Source organism: Penaeus monodon, chromosome 12 (assembly GCF_015228065.2).
Source record: "Penaeus monodon isolate SGIC_2016 chromosome 12, NSTDA_Pmon_1, whole genome shotgun sequence".
Lineage (NCBI taxonomy): Eukaryota > Metazoa > Arthropoda > Malacostraca > Decapoda > Penaeidae > Penaeus > Penaeus monodon.
Genome location: NC_051397.1, coordinates 9,305,964 through 9,323,463, shown reverse-complemented (window position 1 = coordinate 9,323,463; position 17,500 = coordinate 9,305,964). Strand labels below are relative to the sequence as shown.

The window sequence follows — 17,500 nt, the reverse complement described above, 5'->3', positions numbered from 1 at the left end:
AACGATAGCTGTCACTCACACACGCATACACACACACATTCAGCTCACTCACACACACAGGATAAAAGACACTGACCCTTTTCATTGTCTTAGTGCCGGCGTAAAGATTTATCTCTTTAGCCCGCAATTTTGTCTGTCGCTGTCTGTGTACAAGTTACATCTATTTCTTATCTGTGTGACGACTATGGTTCAAATAGATCTTCGCGGATCGCCGATGTCGTTCCCTTATCTACTCTCATATCTATCAGAGATGGTTGGTAGTTCAAATAGGTCTATGCGGACCGCTACTGACATCTCCCTCTTCTATTTTCTTCTTTACCTTTGTGAAAATAAAACACAAAATGAAAAAAAAAGACGAAAATAAGTTAAAAACCAACATTAAAAACCGTAAATTGTTATGAATAACCGGCTAGTGGTAACTACCACCCCATCTTCTCTGTTGCCTTTCTTTTTCTCTTACTCTGGCCCTTACGTGTATGATCTGGCTCCCCGACTTTATATTGCAGTCGGACCGACACGGCACCGAAGGAGGACCCTTAGGATGCTGTGAGAAGGACGTCATCGAAGATCGCCATAGGCCCGCGGACCAGGATTTTCGTCAGAAAAGGTGTTAATACGTCCCAGTATAGTGGACGGGCGTTGCCTGCCGGACTCCCCGTAGATCCAGCGAACCAGCACCTTTGGCCGCAGGTACCAGTCGCCCCAGAATGCTGTGCATAGGCGACGCCTGGCGGACGCCTGCAGATCCGGTCAACTCCAGGAGCTCGTAGCGCAGGTATAAGCCGCCCCGAGATGCCGCCCCTGCCCCGACGCCCGTAGATCCGGACGAAGATTACGAGGACGTGTGGACGCGAGAAGGACCTGGACGAGATCTGTGAGGACGTGTGGACGAGGACGCCGCCGAGTTAGGCCTGGGCCAGGACTACGAGGAGGTCAAGACGAATCTGAAGTCAAGGAGGACCTGTGCGAGACTTTCGAGGACGTGTGAACATCGAGAACGGACAGATTACACCAAGGACCAGGAGGATGAGGACAACATGGACGAGCAGCCACGAAGTTGAACCAGGACAACGCACGAGAACGAGACGACCAGCCAAGTTAGGTCACCCTTGAAGGCGCCTCGAGGGCGAGGCGCGAGTAGGTGGCCGAGCAATATAAGATGTGGATAATTCTATTTCTGTTACAGGATGTGGATAATTCTATTTCTATTACCAGTGGACCACGTGGCTGTGTTCCACGTGGATCCAAATGTCCCAAATAAGAACCACCCGCTCAGCGAGGGCGGAGGTCACATTTTATATCTGACCTCGTTTGACCGGGAGTTCGTGCTAAGCTACCACCGCACTAAGGTCAGCTCCGCCCTCTCTCCGGGCAGCTGACCGTGACCTCCGCGCGGCCCGATTATAATTAGAAAAGGTTTTATACTGCGTGGTGTCAACTCTCAGAAATAAAGAGTCAAGCCGTCAACCAGTATCAGTACCCCTGCAAGCCAATGTAATTGGGTTCTATACCCGTTATATCGAGTTTCATTTGAGATTTTTTTCCCCTGTAAACCCAAATATTAAGCGTCAGCTCATTAGAATAAAACTATATAGCGAACTGGAGAGTTTCTCTTCTCTCTCTCTCTCACACACACACACACACACACACCACACACACACACACACACACACACACACACACACACACACACACACACTTCTACCAAAAGCGCAATGCTGTAAGTTTGTAATTCGAAAACAGCTCCCTGAGATACTGGTAGGTGGAAACACGTCTGTATGCATACTGTGCCGTTCACTCAAAGTATTCCAGATCCTTACAGATTGTCGACTAAAAAATCATTTCCCTGTGTACAAAGGATTAAGTTTGAGTGTGTAAAGCTTTATCGGAGTGTTCCCTTCAGCTACGGTTTGGGGGGCCTCCGGGAAAAGGGGAGGTCAAGCGAACTAAATCAAGGAGGCCTGTGGGTTTCAACGTTAACATCGAGAACGGGACAATAAACGGACCAAGATAACAAATGGACGGCACCCTTTTCCACAACCACAAACAACACCACCAAACACCCAACCCCACACCAACCACAAAAAAAACACACAAAAACTTTTTCTACCAAAAGGGCCAGGGGCTGGTTTGTTAAATTCCCCAAAAAAACCCCCCTTACGGGGGGACACTTTTATACTGCCCCGTTTCCCATTCGTTTTCCCCCCCCATAAAGTGTTTGGCAGGAGGACCCTCCCGCCCCCCGATTAAAATTAAAAAATACTTTTAATTTCCCAAAAAAAAACCTAAAAAATAAAAAAAAAATTAACTAACCCCTTTTATTTTATTTTTTTTAATTTTTTCCCTTAAACCCAAAAAACCCTTTTAAAAAAAAACTATAAAATAATTCCCTTTTCTTAAAAACCCCACCAACAAAAAAAACCCCCCCCCCAAAAAAAAAAAATTTTTTTTGGTGTGTTTTGTAAAAAAAAAAGTTGGTACTTTTTGGGGGAAAAATTTTTTGGGGGTTGTGTTTTTGTTTGTTTAAAGTTGTGAAAAAAAATTTTTCCCCTGTGTAAAAGGATTAAGTTTAGTGTTAAGTTTTTGGATTGTTTTTTTCCATAGCCCCTCCAGTTTAGAAAAAATTACCGAACTTAAATATCGTCACGAGGTTACTGGTGAGCGGACTAACAACTTCCAATATTAGCATAACATTCCCTTGTTACCCTTTTCCAACTATTATAGGACTTCTTAATACAGAGTGATATTAAGGAAAGCTAACAGCTGGTCCATCTTTCACCAGAAGACTCATGAACATGGGCATAGGCTCTTTTCACCATGACACGGAGGGAGACGTTCGCCATGGGGGGGGGACAAAGGAAAATGCAGCACTTAACAATCTTTCCCCGTTTCCCGTCCGCAGCCTCCATTTGAATCTGCTTGTTGGGGATTTGTCAGTTCCCCAAACCTTATCCACTCGCTTTTTTTTTTTTTTTAGAGAGATATCGATGTATACGAGAGTTATTAAACACACTTGCCCCGTGACAATAGTAATGTAGAATTCGGTGCCCCTCATTCGCGTTTTTCGATGGGGGTAGCATCTTCAGTGCACAAAAAACTCACTGAAGATTTGAACCAAAAAAAAAATTTGGGGAAAAAAAAAAATCGGGTAAATATGAGAGAAGATGGTTTTATATAATTTTTGGGAATTTTGGGGTTTTCTGGAAAATGCCCTCGAAAATCATTTTAAATTGGGTGATTTTTAATGTGGGGAAAAAGAAAAAAAAATGAAGGCTAAGACGCATTCGTCCCCTGTTAAAATCTGGTTACAGCGTCTGAAGAGAAAAAAAAGTAGTCTAGTAGTACCAATAGTATCGTACAAGAGAGGAGGCTTTGGAACTATATTGCTTAAGGCTTCCGAGGCTTTTAAAGGTTTACAAGCAGCATGATTTTCTCCTCCATTACAGAGGGCAGAAAAAAAAAAACGTTTCACTCACAGTGAAAACTGCTAGTGCCCAGAATGTTACTAAATGACATATTATTGTCTGACTTTTTTTGTGGGGTAAATAGTGATCAAATTTATCTTTTTTTTTGTGTGCTTTGGGGGAAATATTTTTTGCCTTTTTTAAATTTTTTTGGGTTTTGGATTCAGATTATCAAATCACTAAACGCCGCATATTTTTAGTTACTATAAATATATTAATTGCATTTCTTGGGAATTCAAATCAAATCATTTTTAGAAATCTGAAACACTACGTCATCCATATAGTAAATATAATACACAGCCAGACGTAATATTTGATTATGTTAACTTAAGAGGCTCCATTTTTTAAAACTTTATTGATATACTTATTTTACTTTAGATATCTTATTCTTTATATCATTTAAACTTAATTATACTGAACCTTATTCATGTTGACAAATGTAGAAAAGGCATAAATGAGAATTAATATTTCCATACAAGAGATGTATTTAGCCGGTTTCGATTATATAATTGATTTTTTTTTTACAAAGATCTAATCGAAATCGGTTCAATACATCCCTTGTATTGTGAAAATTCATACCTTTTCTACTTTATTATACTATACCTTGAATAGAAATAACCTTCCCCCAGTCCCCCGGACACTAAGAAAACAACCCGGTTTTCAGACCTGTACAAATGGGGGGGTTTCCCGTACCCGGGCCCAAAACCCCGGATTTGATGCCCCTTCAAGGCCCCACCGTGTCGAAGACCTATGGGCGGCGATGGAACCTTCTCCCGCCCGCGAGGTCGTCTTCGTGCAGTGCCTCAACGACTCGCCAGAAGAAGCCAGTAAGACGTTAGAGTCTGAAGAATAGCGAGTTACGGCAGTTTGAGAGAGACTTGTGGGGGTTTATCTGAGGTTTGTTTGTGGCATGCGTGACTGAGTTTCAGGTCAGTGGTTATGGATACCGATTTCAGATATGTGGAGACAGCTGTTCGTGGAATTAGTTTGCTGGTGACTCCTCGGTGATTCGATGAACCAAGGACTAAGATTAGGGATGAAGGACAGGATTGAGAATCGAGGACTAAGATTGAGGACTAAAGATTAGGGATGGAGGACTAGGATTGGGGGTTGGGGACTAAGATTGGGGTCTGAGGGATTAGAGATCAAGAAACGGGAAAGGAGAGTTTAGCTTCCCCGCTTGCATCGATTTTCAAAAGGAATTGGTTAAAGTTTTTATGTTTGCATTCGCACAGTTGGGAAAATAGCCATCTGGGGTTTTAAAAAAACAGAAGGTAAAATCACAGAGGGAAAAAAAAATTTTACTTTAGGGGAAGATGAAGACATTTTTAAACTTCAGATTTTTAGTTATAAGAGATTTATAACAAGAAAAAGGGAGATGATCCGCTAATAATGTCAGGGTCTGAAAAAAATATTTGGAGAAAGTAAGTTATGTGAAGTTTGAATTGATAAATGATTTTAAATTTCATTTTTGGATCACCCCAAATTTGCTGCAGTCAAGTTTCTGATTTTTGTTGAATTTACCATAAATTGAAACAAATAAATAGAATGTTGTTTGTGTGCTTAAATGTAGAAGAAATATGAATATAAATAAAATGGCTTCCCATATAGTTGCTGTCAAAGACAACTCGAAATGTGCCATATAAAATTTATAAACCAGAAAAATAAGCTAAACTAGGGCCCCCCAAAAATAAACAATACTCACAAAACGGAAAACGAACTAATATTTTTAATAAGATTTAAGAAAAAACACAACGGATTCTCATCTCGACGCGACTTCCAGAATGGGTAATGAGCTTGGCCAAGCAGCATCCCCGCATCAAGGGCATCGTGGCTGGACTTGACCCTTCGCAACAGCAGGTGAGAGGAGAGAGATATTATTCGTCATTGCCTGCGTCTCCTTTCTCCCCTCCTGATTTTGTTTTATGTTCGTGGTCGCTAGGAGAGAGAAAAGTGTTATTTTTTTTTATTGGGAATTTGTGTGTGTGTGTTTTGGGGGAATGATGAGGTAGGAATTAGAGAAAAGGAGAAAAAAAGAGAAAAACAATAAAAGAAATATTGTTTCGGGGCAGATGATGAGGAAACGAGAAAAAGGCTATTTTATCGGCAAAGTTCTTTGTTCTGTGGTAAACGAAGAACGAAGAAGAAAGTGAGCAAAGACGTAAATTCGTGGATTTTTTTTTTTTTTTTTTTTTTTTTTTTTTTTTTTTTTTTTTAAGGTCATCCTCAACCGGGGCGGAATTAAAAAACCAGATGTGATTTTAGCTGGGCAGGGTGGGAGAATTTTTTATTTATATTGAGGCCATGGATTTGTTGTCGGGGGGGAGGGGAGGGGGGTACATTGGGGAAGAATTTTTATAAAAAAGTTAAAATGAGGATTTTTTTGCCGATGGGTGTGACTTGGAATGAAATTTTACCGGGGGGGGGAGGTTTAGAGATAGAAAAGGCCGTTTCTCTCTCTTTCTTTCTTTCTTTTTGTTACGTGAATACATTAGGGAAGAATGTGTTTCAGAGCAGTTACTGTAAAAAAAAAAAAAAAAAAAAACGTATTCTGTGTACTTCTTCATTGTATAAATTAAGAAATAGCCAGTACGCCTATTGGCCCTCTAAGAAGACGACAAGGAATTAACACCTACTTGATTATCGTCGTTTTCTGTTCTAGTGAAGTACGTGACGTTATTATTCTTTAATCCACTTTTTAAAAATTTTTTGTTATCTACTGTGAAAAGGTAGCCCTGGAAAAAATTATTTATCGTGCACGAGAACCACTGCTTTATTATACTATACCTTGAATATAACCTTCCCCCAGTCCCCCGCTTAATTGCTTTGTTTATTCGAATCTTTATTTTATCCCTACTTCAGCCTTTAACTTAACGGCAGGTTAATACTTTTGCTTACTTGTCTGGCAAAGTAAATAAGTGAATAGATAAGACTAAAACAAATATTTAATAATTTACAATATCGGTAGATATTTAGTACTGATAGATAAACAGGTACCTGTGAACTAATGTATATTTAACCAAAGGTGAATTAATAGATTCATAAATTAATAGATAAAAGGAACATATATGTATGGATGAAGGAATCAAATAATTTAGTAGATTAACAAGCAATTAAATTTAGTGAATGAATAACATAATTTTCATTTTCGTTATCCCACACTGCTCCCCAATTCGAGAAGTGTCACTTAATAGCTAAAAAAGCAATATGTTGAGTGATGAAAAGATAGTAACAGAAACAGGAAAGAGTGGGGGGGGTAAATCAATAAAACAAAAAAAAACAAGCAGATAAGTAGAAAATAAATAGATAGATGATAGATATACAAGCAAATAAATTCAGTGCGTAATTAAAAAATATTTTTCATGCTCGTTATCCTTCGACATCCCAGTTCGAGAGTCATCTGACGGCGCTGAAGGCGGAGGTGCCGATCCTGGTGGGCGTGAGACATATCTTGGACTTGGAACCTCGACCGAATTATCTGGATTAGAGGGTAGCTGTGGTTTTCCGAGCCCTTGCACCGACATGACATGACCTTTGACCTGCTCCTGAGGTGGGTGGATTTGGTCTTGGTGAGTCTCGGCTGACGGTATCATTGAGTGGTTGGGTGACCACGCAGGGGCGTCATTTCAGATTTTTTCTTTGAAGACGAGGGAAGCGAATGAAATTTTTGAAAAATAACTATTCTTGGTGCATTATTATGCTATGACGACCTATGTATGAGTAATATAATAAAAAAGTAATAATTGTGACTCACGGGGTGGGCAAGCCAGACTTTGAGGGGAGGGGGGTAAACAACAGTTTTGGGGGGAGGGGGCATCTTCCCCCTCCCCCCGAATGACGCCCCTGTGATGACGGCTAAAAGAGAGGCAGGGGTACAGTGTCTAAGTATGAAAGTGGATAGGGTTTTGTTGATTACTGTGATGTTTAAACTTTTTTGTGATATCATTTATATTATTTATGATTGCTGTTATTGCTAGTTTTATATTCATCACCATTACTTTTATTGGGTTTTCTTGTCACTGCCGTTGTTATTATTATCATAAGACGAACCAACAACGCTCCGATCCCACAACCCCCAACACAAACACCTTCCTCTCCACAGCCACATCTACCTCACCAAAAAAAAAATATAATAAATAGATAAATAAAAATAATAATAATGATAATCACGAAAAATCAAATTAAAGACTCTCCTCCTCCTCCCCCCCCCACAGACCCCCGCTGCTGGAGGGGGCGACGCTGCTGGCCAGCCGAGTGCCCGAAGCGAGGATGGTGGTGGATCACTTGGCCAAACCCTACATTAAGGCCGGCCAGCTGGACCCGTGGCGCCAACACATCGCCGCCATCGCTCGCTTCCCTAATGTCTACTGCAAGCTGTTCGTGGTTGTTGCTGTTATTGTTATTTTTATTGTTATTGTGATTATTGCTATTATTGTTGCCATCATTATCATCATCATCATTATTATTACTGTTGTTATTGTTATTATTATTAGTTACTATTATTATTATTATTATTATTATCATTGTCATTGTCATCATCATCATCATCATCATTATTACCGTTGTTGGTATGATTACTATTACTATTATTGTGTTTGTTATCTTTTTTTTGTTGTTGTTGTCCTTATCATCATCATCAGTATTATTATTTTGATATATTTTCTCATCACTGTTAGTATTTACTTACTAATATTTGGTTATTAGTTATTGCTATTATTTTTTGGTATTATCTTTTTATTTAGTTTTATTTTCATTATCATCAATATAAATATCTTAGTTATTATTATCATCATAGCCATCATATTATTATTATTGTTATTTTCGTTATTTCGTCTTATCAATATTTTGCTCTCATTTTTTCCTTTTTGTTTGTTAGTTCACTGTTGGTTCTCCGTTGTTGTTGTTTTTTTTTTTTTCTTTTTCTCATTCATTTTCCTTTCATCTTTCTTGTTTTCTTTTTTTTATCATTTCTGCCCCCTTTCTCTCTCTCTCTCTCTCTCTCTCTCTCTCTCTCTCTCTCTCTCTCTCTCTCTCTCTCTCTCTCTCTCTCTCTCTCTCTCTCTCTCTCTCCTCTCTCTCTCTCTCTCTGACTCTCTCTCTTCTCTTTCCTACTTCTTCTCTTTCCTACTTCTCTCTCTCTGTTTCTCTCTGTGTCTTCTCTTGTCTCTCTCTCTCTCTCTCTCCTCTCTCTCCTCTCTTTTTCTCCTCTCTCCTCTCTCTTCTCTCTCTCCTCTCTCTCTCTCTCTCTCTCTCTCTCTCTCTCTCTCTCTCTCTCTCTTTCCTCTCTCTCTCTCTCTCTCTCTCTCTCTCTCTCTCTCTCTCTCTCTCTCTCTCTCTCTCTCTCTCGCCCAGAACCTGCGATAATATAACCGCTCTTCGTAAGCTGATAATCGAGGAAACAAAGAGACTTGGATAAAGATGTAGATATCTTATCTGATTACTCGGCAGGGTTAGTGTGTTTTCCCCAGCTCCAGTGTGTGTGTGTGTGTGTTTTACGATTAATTGTCTTTTTATTGTTTTGGTTTCCCCCTTTTCTTTTTGTGAATATTTTCGTTTTTTTTTCCTAGCTTTATTTATTTATTTATTTGTTTTTTTATTCTTAGTTTTTTTTCTCTCGTTTTCTCTGTTTTTCTATCTCTATCTCTATTTCATCGCTCCTTCTCTCTCTCTCTCTCTCTATCTACCTATATATCTCCTTTCTCTCTCTCTCTTCCTTCTCTCTCTCTCCCTCCCTCCCTCCCTCTCTCTCCCTCTCCATTCTCTCTCCCTCCATTCTTTTTCTCTTTATTTCCATCCCTTTTCTCTCTTTTCCATCTTTTCTCTCTCTCTTTCCATCCTTTCTCTCTCCCTCCCTCCCTCCCCTTCCCCCCTGTCCCTCTTCATCTCTCTCCCTCCTTATTCCCTCTTCCCTCCTTCCTCTCTCGTTCCATATTTACATTCCCCCCTGCCCCAGGCTCCGTGTCACCACCTGCCACCAACACGTGTGCTCTCCACAGCTCGAGCATGGTGACTGAGGCAGACTGCGAGAAGTGGAAACCAGAGGATCTTCGTCCGTATGTCGAGGCGAGTCTTGGCGATTCCGTTGCGTAACCGTTGATCTATTTCGTGGGGAAATTTTAGAAAAAAAAGATCATAGCAAATAGAGAGATGGATTAATATATCACTTTGATATTTTTTTTCTTCTTCATCTTTCAGCATATGATAGACGTGTTCGGATGTGATCGCCTCATGTACGGCTCCGACTGGCCCGTGTGTCGCCTCGCTAGAGCGGATTACGATACCGTATTTTCCACTCTTCGCGGACTCCTGAGCCACCTGCCGGAGCAACAGCTGGAAAAGATCTTCTGCAGCAACGCCAGAAACTTCTACAAAGTCTAGAGCGTTTCGTTGAGTTATTACTTTGGGTGATCGAAGATTTTTTTTTTCTTATTTTATCTTCTGTTTTTGTGTGTGTTTTTTCTCCTTTTTGTTTTTTCTTTTTTTTTTCATTTTTGTTTCTTCTCCATTTCTTTTCTATTTTTTCCGTTAACTTATTTTCCGTTTCTTAATGTTCGTTTCTGGTTTCTCTTCTTCTTCTGTCCTCCTTAATATTATTATCTTTTTATCTTCATATATTTTTCCTCTTTCATTTCTCCTTCCTCGTCTTCTTTTTCACCATCTTCTTCATCTTCATCTTTTATCCTTCTTCCCGTATTTCTTCTGTCACCCACCTCTTCTTAAGTAGCTGTTGAGTGTAAAAAAAAAATATTTACATATTCAATATTGTGATATGATCATATACAATCAATCTTATAGGGAACATCTGACAAAATAATGCTATCTAAAAGAGAAATATATCCATTTTGTTAAACAAGAAATTTGTTTTCTATCAACCACCTTAAACTTGATATTGTTTTCATAAAATTCGCTTTTTTCATGTAATGTATTTTTCAGTAATGTGTTTATTAGTTTTCTCTTTGGCATTACTTTTTTCGTTTTTTTTTTTTTTTTTTTTTTTGTCTACTCTTATGGTAATGAAGTTTATTGTGATAATGTACTGATGATGCATTTTACCTCATTTTTGTTAATATGTATGAAGTATCTGTGATCCTCGTTTTAAGTATTATATATATAATAGTTTCTGATAATGATTTTATTTTACAGGACTGTATCGGTTTGGTTGATACTTATCTATGGAAAGTAATTAATCAAAAGCTTAAAGAAAAATTAATAAATCAGAAAAAAAATAAAGAAAATACGACCGTTAAGTCTTTGATCAAAATTTTAAAAGGGGGAAGTTAAAAGACGTTTTCATAACTAACTAAAATACAGTAACGCGACAGATAATTTTAAATGATGTTCAATCCGTAATATAGTTATGTATTTGCAATATATTATAACATGCAGTAGACGAAGTGGGGGGGGGGGGGTAAGGTAGATGTGACCGGATGCAGAATGTATGTAATAGACAGTTTTCATTCTTTCTTTATTTATTTTTCTTTCTCTTTTGTGTCATCTCTTTCGACAAGCAAATAACTTAGGAAAGCTAAAAATCATCGTATCGCATTATATGAGAATAATAAAAATGTATAATTTTTTCTCCTCATCACCCGCACGTAATTATGGCAACGTATAAAAATACTCCTCAAAAGAATGCTCTTTCAGCTGAACAAAACGGCGATGATTAATGAATAAAGACTAATAAAAGTCCGCTCAAATAATCTCATTCCACTGGCTTTAAATAAACCCACCGTCAGCTGTTCCCTGTATCTAAGTTACAACTGAAATCCCTCATTGCCCAGTCTTCACTTAATGGGATCGGGTGTCACGACCAAGCTAGGCCTCGGAGAGATTAAAACATGTGACTTGGGGAATCGAGTTTGGTGAGGATGAGGATGAGACGGTCTAGGTTTAATGGGAGAATTCTTGATATTTCTCGGGTCTCGAAAATCTAGTTGAAAATGTTTTAAGTTTTTTTTTTAATGTAGATTAGTGTATCCCTGGTTCTTTGATTAAAGATTAAGTGGTATAGGTGGAATCTTCTCCGTTCAATGTTACGTACGTTTTCAATTCCTGTTGAATAATATTCCATGATATTCGTTGTTAAACAAGTTACCTAGTCCTTTAACCTTGGTAATTGTTTTAGAATTCTGTGAATCGTAAGATAAAGGTGATATACATATAAGAAATATTTAAACTACTTTTAGAAGTTTATAACTATTTAGCCTAACCTAACCCTAGAGTAAGGAGGTCATAGCATGCTACTGTATATTGCTTTACGCGCCATGTGTCAGGGTCTCGGTGAATTGAAATGCAGCAGAAGCAGCAAACAAAGTTCAGGAGTTACTGAAAAACGTATTTATAGTTAGAAACAAGTCTGGCCATCATATGTAAAGAGTAATGATAGCGAGAAGGAAATGTTAGGAAATGTTCACATGTTAGAATAAAAGGAATTCAATAAGATTGGGGCTCGCTCACACACACACACACACACGCACACGCACACGCACATACACACACACGCGCACGCGTCTCTATTATCATAAAATGGAGATTCAGACACTGGATGTTCGAACTTCTACTTCCAGAGTATATATGGCTTCGGATCTTCTTTCTGAATTCTTACCTACGACGAAATTCTAACTCTCTCTCTCTCTCCTCTCTCTCTCTCTCTCTCTCTCTCTCTCTCTCTCCTCTCTCTCTCTCTCTCTCTCTCTCTCTCTCTCTTCTCTCTCTCTCTCTCTCTCTCTCTCTCCATCTCCCTCTCCCTCTCCCTCTCCCTCTCCCTCTCCCTCTCCCTCCGTCTCTCTCCCTCCCTTTCAAAGCTCCCATTTTACATAATCTGAAACCGATTCCCTAAGCTCTCCCTACATGCACATCCCGAGTAGTGAACTATGCATCTTTACAGTAAACATGCCTTACACATACAGTAGCAGAAATCGCCATCAAAATCTAGTATCAAACCCTAATATGTGGGATATAAGGACGCCTGTCACTTCCGATCCGAGATAATATGAACAGTTCAGTAAGACGAGGCTTCGAATCATCTCGCCATTATTGCGCCACTGTTAAATAGTTTAATTATTTAGTGATGAATGCTTCGTGTGAAGATATACATTATGGCATTGAATGCTTGAGAAAGAGAGGGGATTGATGAGAGCAGAGTGCGTTTGTGAGAATTGTAAATTATATGTGTTAGAGACTTCGTGCATGTTTGAAATGATTTTGAACGAGTGAGTGTGTGTAAGTCTGTAATCCATATTCGTGTTAAAAGCGGTCTTGTTTTAAAGTTTGTTTTTCCACTGTGAATGAGACAATTCCTTTCGTTATTAATTTTAAGTATATAATCTTATTCTGATTAGGCTGCCTCGTCACCAGTCCTAGTTACTTCGGATATTACTGTTAAATATTACTTTCTTTTTATTGTTGTTCACTCTCTAGCCAACCTTAAAGCTGGCCTTATTAAGGTCACTGAGTATTTCTTGTAGAAACTGAGATTATAGCATCGTCTATTTCTTTCCCAATTTATTATTTTTTTTTTATAAAGTACTTACAAAAAAAAAAAAAAAAAAAAAAAAAAAATATATATATATATATATATATATATATATATATATATATATATATATATATATATTTATATATATATATATTAGATACTGTATATCCTTGGCTCGCTCACTTTTATGTTTTATTTATTTATTTATTCATATATTTATTTTGATTATTTATTTTTATTTTTGTATTTTCGTGTAGCCCTAATGATGTTCTTCCATATTGCATTGAAATCCTGAAGGGAGTAGAATATATTTGCAGTTCTCATTATAAGATGTGGATAATTCTATTTCTGTTACAGGATGTGGATAATTCTATTTCTATTACCAGTGGACCACGTGGCTGTTTTCCACGTGGATCCAAATGTCCCAAATAAGAACCACCCGCTCAGCGAGGGCGGAGGTCACATTTTATATCTGACCTCGTTTGACCGAGAGTTCGTGCTAAGCTACCACCGCACTAAGGTCAGCTGCCCGGAGAGAGGGCGGAGCTGACCTTAGTGCGGTGGTAGCTTAGCACGAACTCTCGGTCAAACGAGGTCAGATATAAAATGTGACCTCCGCCCTCGCTGAGCGGGTGGTTCTTATTTGGGACATTTGGATCCACGTGGAAAACAGCCACGTGGTCCACTGGTAATAGAAATAGAATTATCCACATCCTGTAACAGAAATAGAATTATCCACATCTTATATTGCTCGGCCACCTACTCGCGCCTCGCCCTCGAGGCGCCTTCAAGGGTGACCTAACTTGGCTGGTCGTCTCGTTCTCGTGCGTCGTCCTGGTGCCTTTTCGTGGCTTCTCGTCCCTGTCGTCCTAATCCTCCTGGTCCTCTGTGTAACTGTCCGTCCTCGTCCACACGTCCTCACAGATCTCGTCCAGGTCCTTCTCGCGTCCACACTTCCTCGTAATCTTTATCCGGATCTACGGGCGTCGGGGCAGGGGCGGCATCTCGGGGCTGCTGATACCTGCGCTACGAGCTCCTGGAGTTGACCGGATCTGCAGGCGTCCGCCAGGCACAGCATTCTGGGGCGACTGATACCTGCGGCAAAGGTGCTGGTTCGCTGGATTCTACGGGGAGTCTGGCAGGCAACACCTTTTCTGACGAAAATCCTGGTCCGTGGGCCTATGGCGATCTTCGATGACGTCCTTCTTACAGCATCCTAAGGGTCCTCCCTCGGTGCCGTGTCGGTCCGACTGCAATATAAAGTCGGGGAGCCAGATCATACACGTAAGGGCCAGAGTAAGAGTGGATAATTCTATTTCTGTTACAGGATGTGGATAATTCTAGTATCATTCAAATTAGAGACCATTATACTCATAGTCCAAAGGCTGATCACATTTTTTTTCGGGATTTTTTTGTCCGATAAGCTGGATTGTACTGTGAAGATGATCCGTGGTTGTATATATGTATGTGTGTGTGTGTGTGTGTGTGTGTGTGTTTGTGTGTGTGTGTGTGTGTGTGCGTGCGTGCGTAATATGTATGTATGCTGGTATGTACTTGTGCATTTGAACATGTGTTATAAAATGGATAAGACAAGAAATGCGAGAGGTTTCATAATGTTATCTCACCGACGCCAAGCATCGTATACATCGTACCGCAAATCCCATAATAATATTAGAACATATCCAAGCGTGTTATCAATAAGGTACAGAATGCTAAAGATAAAGGACAAGATAATCACATGATAATTCTTGTTCAGTTTTACGTAACTTAATCCGACTGCACAGTTGGTTTACTTAACCATTCTCCATTTAAAATCAACTCGTGTCCAATTTAACCTTGAGGAGAATACCCAACCAAAAATGTGTTCGGTGTGTAACCTTTCGTAATTAAAATTCGCGGAAATTGATGTGATTTTGGCAGTTTTATGTTGAAATTTGAAATGGAATGAGAGAAAAGAAAAGTAAGTTTCAATAATCGTATCGTTGCTAAAAATCAGTTGTATTTAAGTATGCAGTGGAAGTTCATCTCAATTGCTGTACATTCTTGATAGCGCCAATCTTCCGTTTATACAACGCAAAAGGGAAAACCGATCTATTTGCACACGCTATTGAACAATTAGAGTTTTGCAATGTGTTCGTTTTTTCGTTACGTGAAATTTTTAAAACTCGATTGACTACGCGTTTAAGATATTCATTAAGAATTATATTTTAATACACCAATCAATATTATTAAAAGTAGACCATAGCTTTCATTTTTTTTCACGGAGAATGGCAAAGCTCAAACGCACATTGTTTACAAAATGTCCGCCATCTTGCCGCAAGTCATCTAGAAAGTCGATTTGCGGCCAACTCAAGCATTGGGAATAGCTAGCCTCGGACGGTCAGTTTAATAGCACAAGCGTTATATATATATATATATATATATATATATATATATATATATATATATATATATATATATATATATATATATATATATATATATATATATATATAATGTGTGTGTGTGTGTGTGTGTGTGTGTGTGTGTGTGTGTGCGTGTGTGCGTGTGCGCGTGTGCGTGTGCGTGTGCGTGTGCGTGTGCGTGTGCGTGTGTGTGTGTGTGTAAAACGGAAGGCGGTAAACATCAGAAGAAATGTAAAATGTTGAAAGAGAATATTATAACGCTGTGGTATGTTTGCTGATAAATGTTTCTTGCTTCTCAAACGGAATTTCCTGAGAGTAACGAAAGTAGTGGGTGAGTGCTGTAAATATCGATTCATTCGATGAAACTTTCAAGTGCGGCGTCCGGAGACTTATAATAGCAGTAAAAGAATTTCTAACACATTAATGGAATAGACCGTTACCACGCAACATATTTTTCTTGCTTAGAGGGGAAGACCAGATGAATTCACAGAAATAATATTGAAGCAAATGATTGTCATCGTTAGAGCTTCGATTGTTAGCAACTATTCACGGTATTCGTTAAATGGCAAAATATATTGGTTACTACAAAGGACTTCTCAGAGTTGTGATACTTTCAGTTGTATTAAAGGAAATGAAATAAATCCATGGAGGTGAAAAGTATGTTAGTTATTCAGCAATATCTGATTCTATGCTACCGTGTTATTACCCCTACCAGCCTTTTCTTTTCTACCTTTTAAAAAGATTGCTAGTCAAACTTTCTCACTGACACCCATAAACTCCATGAATATAGAAACAAATTACGTATAACAACAAACCCTTAAAAAAAAATTAGTAGGAGATAAGTAATCGACTCGTTACGTCATCGCAAATGTCACCACAACAGAATAAATCCACACCAAATATCCTTTTTTCCTTGTTTGTAAAATAACGATCAGTATTCTCATTCGGTCCATCCCTGATTGTGTGCTATTCCACGTAAGGACGATGCAACCAGGGAAGTGTTCTAGTGACAAACAAACAGGTTTAGAGGTTGCGAGATTCCCTGACCTTCCTGTTGCACACTCTCTCGTTTGGCACTCTGGGGGTTCAGAGCTGATGGCACTGCAGAGTGTAGTAAAAAGAAAAAAAAAATAAATTCCGTGTGTAGCTTTCGAGAAAACCTAATTTTGAGGCGAATCTTGATAAAGTGAGTCAGTTTGATTATTTCTTCTCATGTGTACATTACGTTGATGATATGAATTGCAAAGGATAATATTTATGATGCATAGGTACAGTATAATGTGTGCCTGACAAACAGATAATACATATTCACAAGAAGGAACGAAGAAAATCATCTGAAATAGTTAATAGAAAGTAAAGAATCTTAGAAAAGAAGCACAGAACATGAAACACTGAGAAAAAGAGAAGAGAGAAAGCACCGAGAGAAAACTAATGAAACATTGAGAACGAAGATAAAAGATCGAAAGAGGAAGAAAGATGATAATAAATTTAAAAAAAAAGAAGCACTTAGAGAAAAGGAGAAACTTGTACTGAATAACAAAAGAAGCAATGGGAGAAAAGATGAAAATGATAATTAAGAAAAATAAAAAGCCCTGAGAGAAAAGGAGAAAATTATAATAAATAAAACAGAAGCAACTGAGAGAAAAGAAAAAAAATAGATAAGAAAAAATGCAAGAAAAAAATAAATTGATAACAATAAACAAACGAGAAGCAACTGAGAGAAAAAAAACTGCAAGCAAAGAAGAAAAATAATAATAACAAATAAGAAAAAAGAGCAACTGGAAGAAAATAAGATGATAATGAATTAGAAAAAAAAGATCAGAGGACGAAGGCAAAGGCCCTGCAGGATCCTCGGGTGAGAGGGAACGGCGCGTCCTCTGCTCGGGGTATATGAGGACGGTGACTGAGGAGGTACAGATAATAAGCTCTGATAACGCCGTGGATGCTGCAGTGGAGGGTCTCTCTCTCTCCTGGCTGGGCGTGGCGAGATAAGAAACGTTGTTTTGATGCGTCTGATTATAGCTTTATCGGGGAGGATCATAAAGTCATGTAATAGTAAAATTGGGAGCAATGTTGATTTGTTTTTCCTTTTATTTATATGGGATTTTCTGTTAGAAGGAAAGATGATGTATATATATTTTTTTAGAATTGGT

General features: G+C 38.7%; 1 protein-coding gene across 1 annotated transcript; it reads left to right on the top strand.

The window, feature by feature from the left end:
* Nucleotides 1–4,168: 4,168 nt before the first annotated feature.
* On the top strand, nt 4,169–10,314 carry LOC119579261 (uncharacterized protein y4mH-like). The gene is made up of 6 exons (XM_037927000.1): nt 4,169–4,291; nt 5,248–5,324; nt 6,853–7,014; nt 7,679–7,840; nt 9,461–9,527; nt 9,660–10,314. The coding sequence occupies exons 3-6, from the start codon at nt 6,992–6,994 to the stop codon at nt 9,840–9,842; spliced, it is 435 nt and encodes a 144-aa protein (XP_037782928.1). The 5' UTR covers nt 4,169–4,291; nt 5,248–5,324; nt 6,853–6,991; the 3' UTR covers nt 9,843–10,314.
* Nucleotides 10,315–17,500: the final 7,186 nt, after the last annotated feature.

Bases quoted from the DNA above. Each gene is read 5' to 3' on its own strand.
- LOC119579261 (XM_037927000.1), top strand. From the start codon at position 6,992: ATGACCTTTGACCTGCTCCTGAG. The intron at 7,841-9,460 runs GTTCGTGGTTGT...TGCTCTCCACAG, and splicing joins CCTAATGTCTACTGCAAGCT to CTCGAGCATGGTGACTGAGG. The intron at 9,528-9,659 runs GCGAGTCTTGGC...TTCATCTTTCAG, and splicing joins ATCTTCGTCCGTATGTCGAG to CATATGATAGACGTGTTCGG.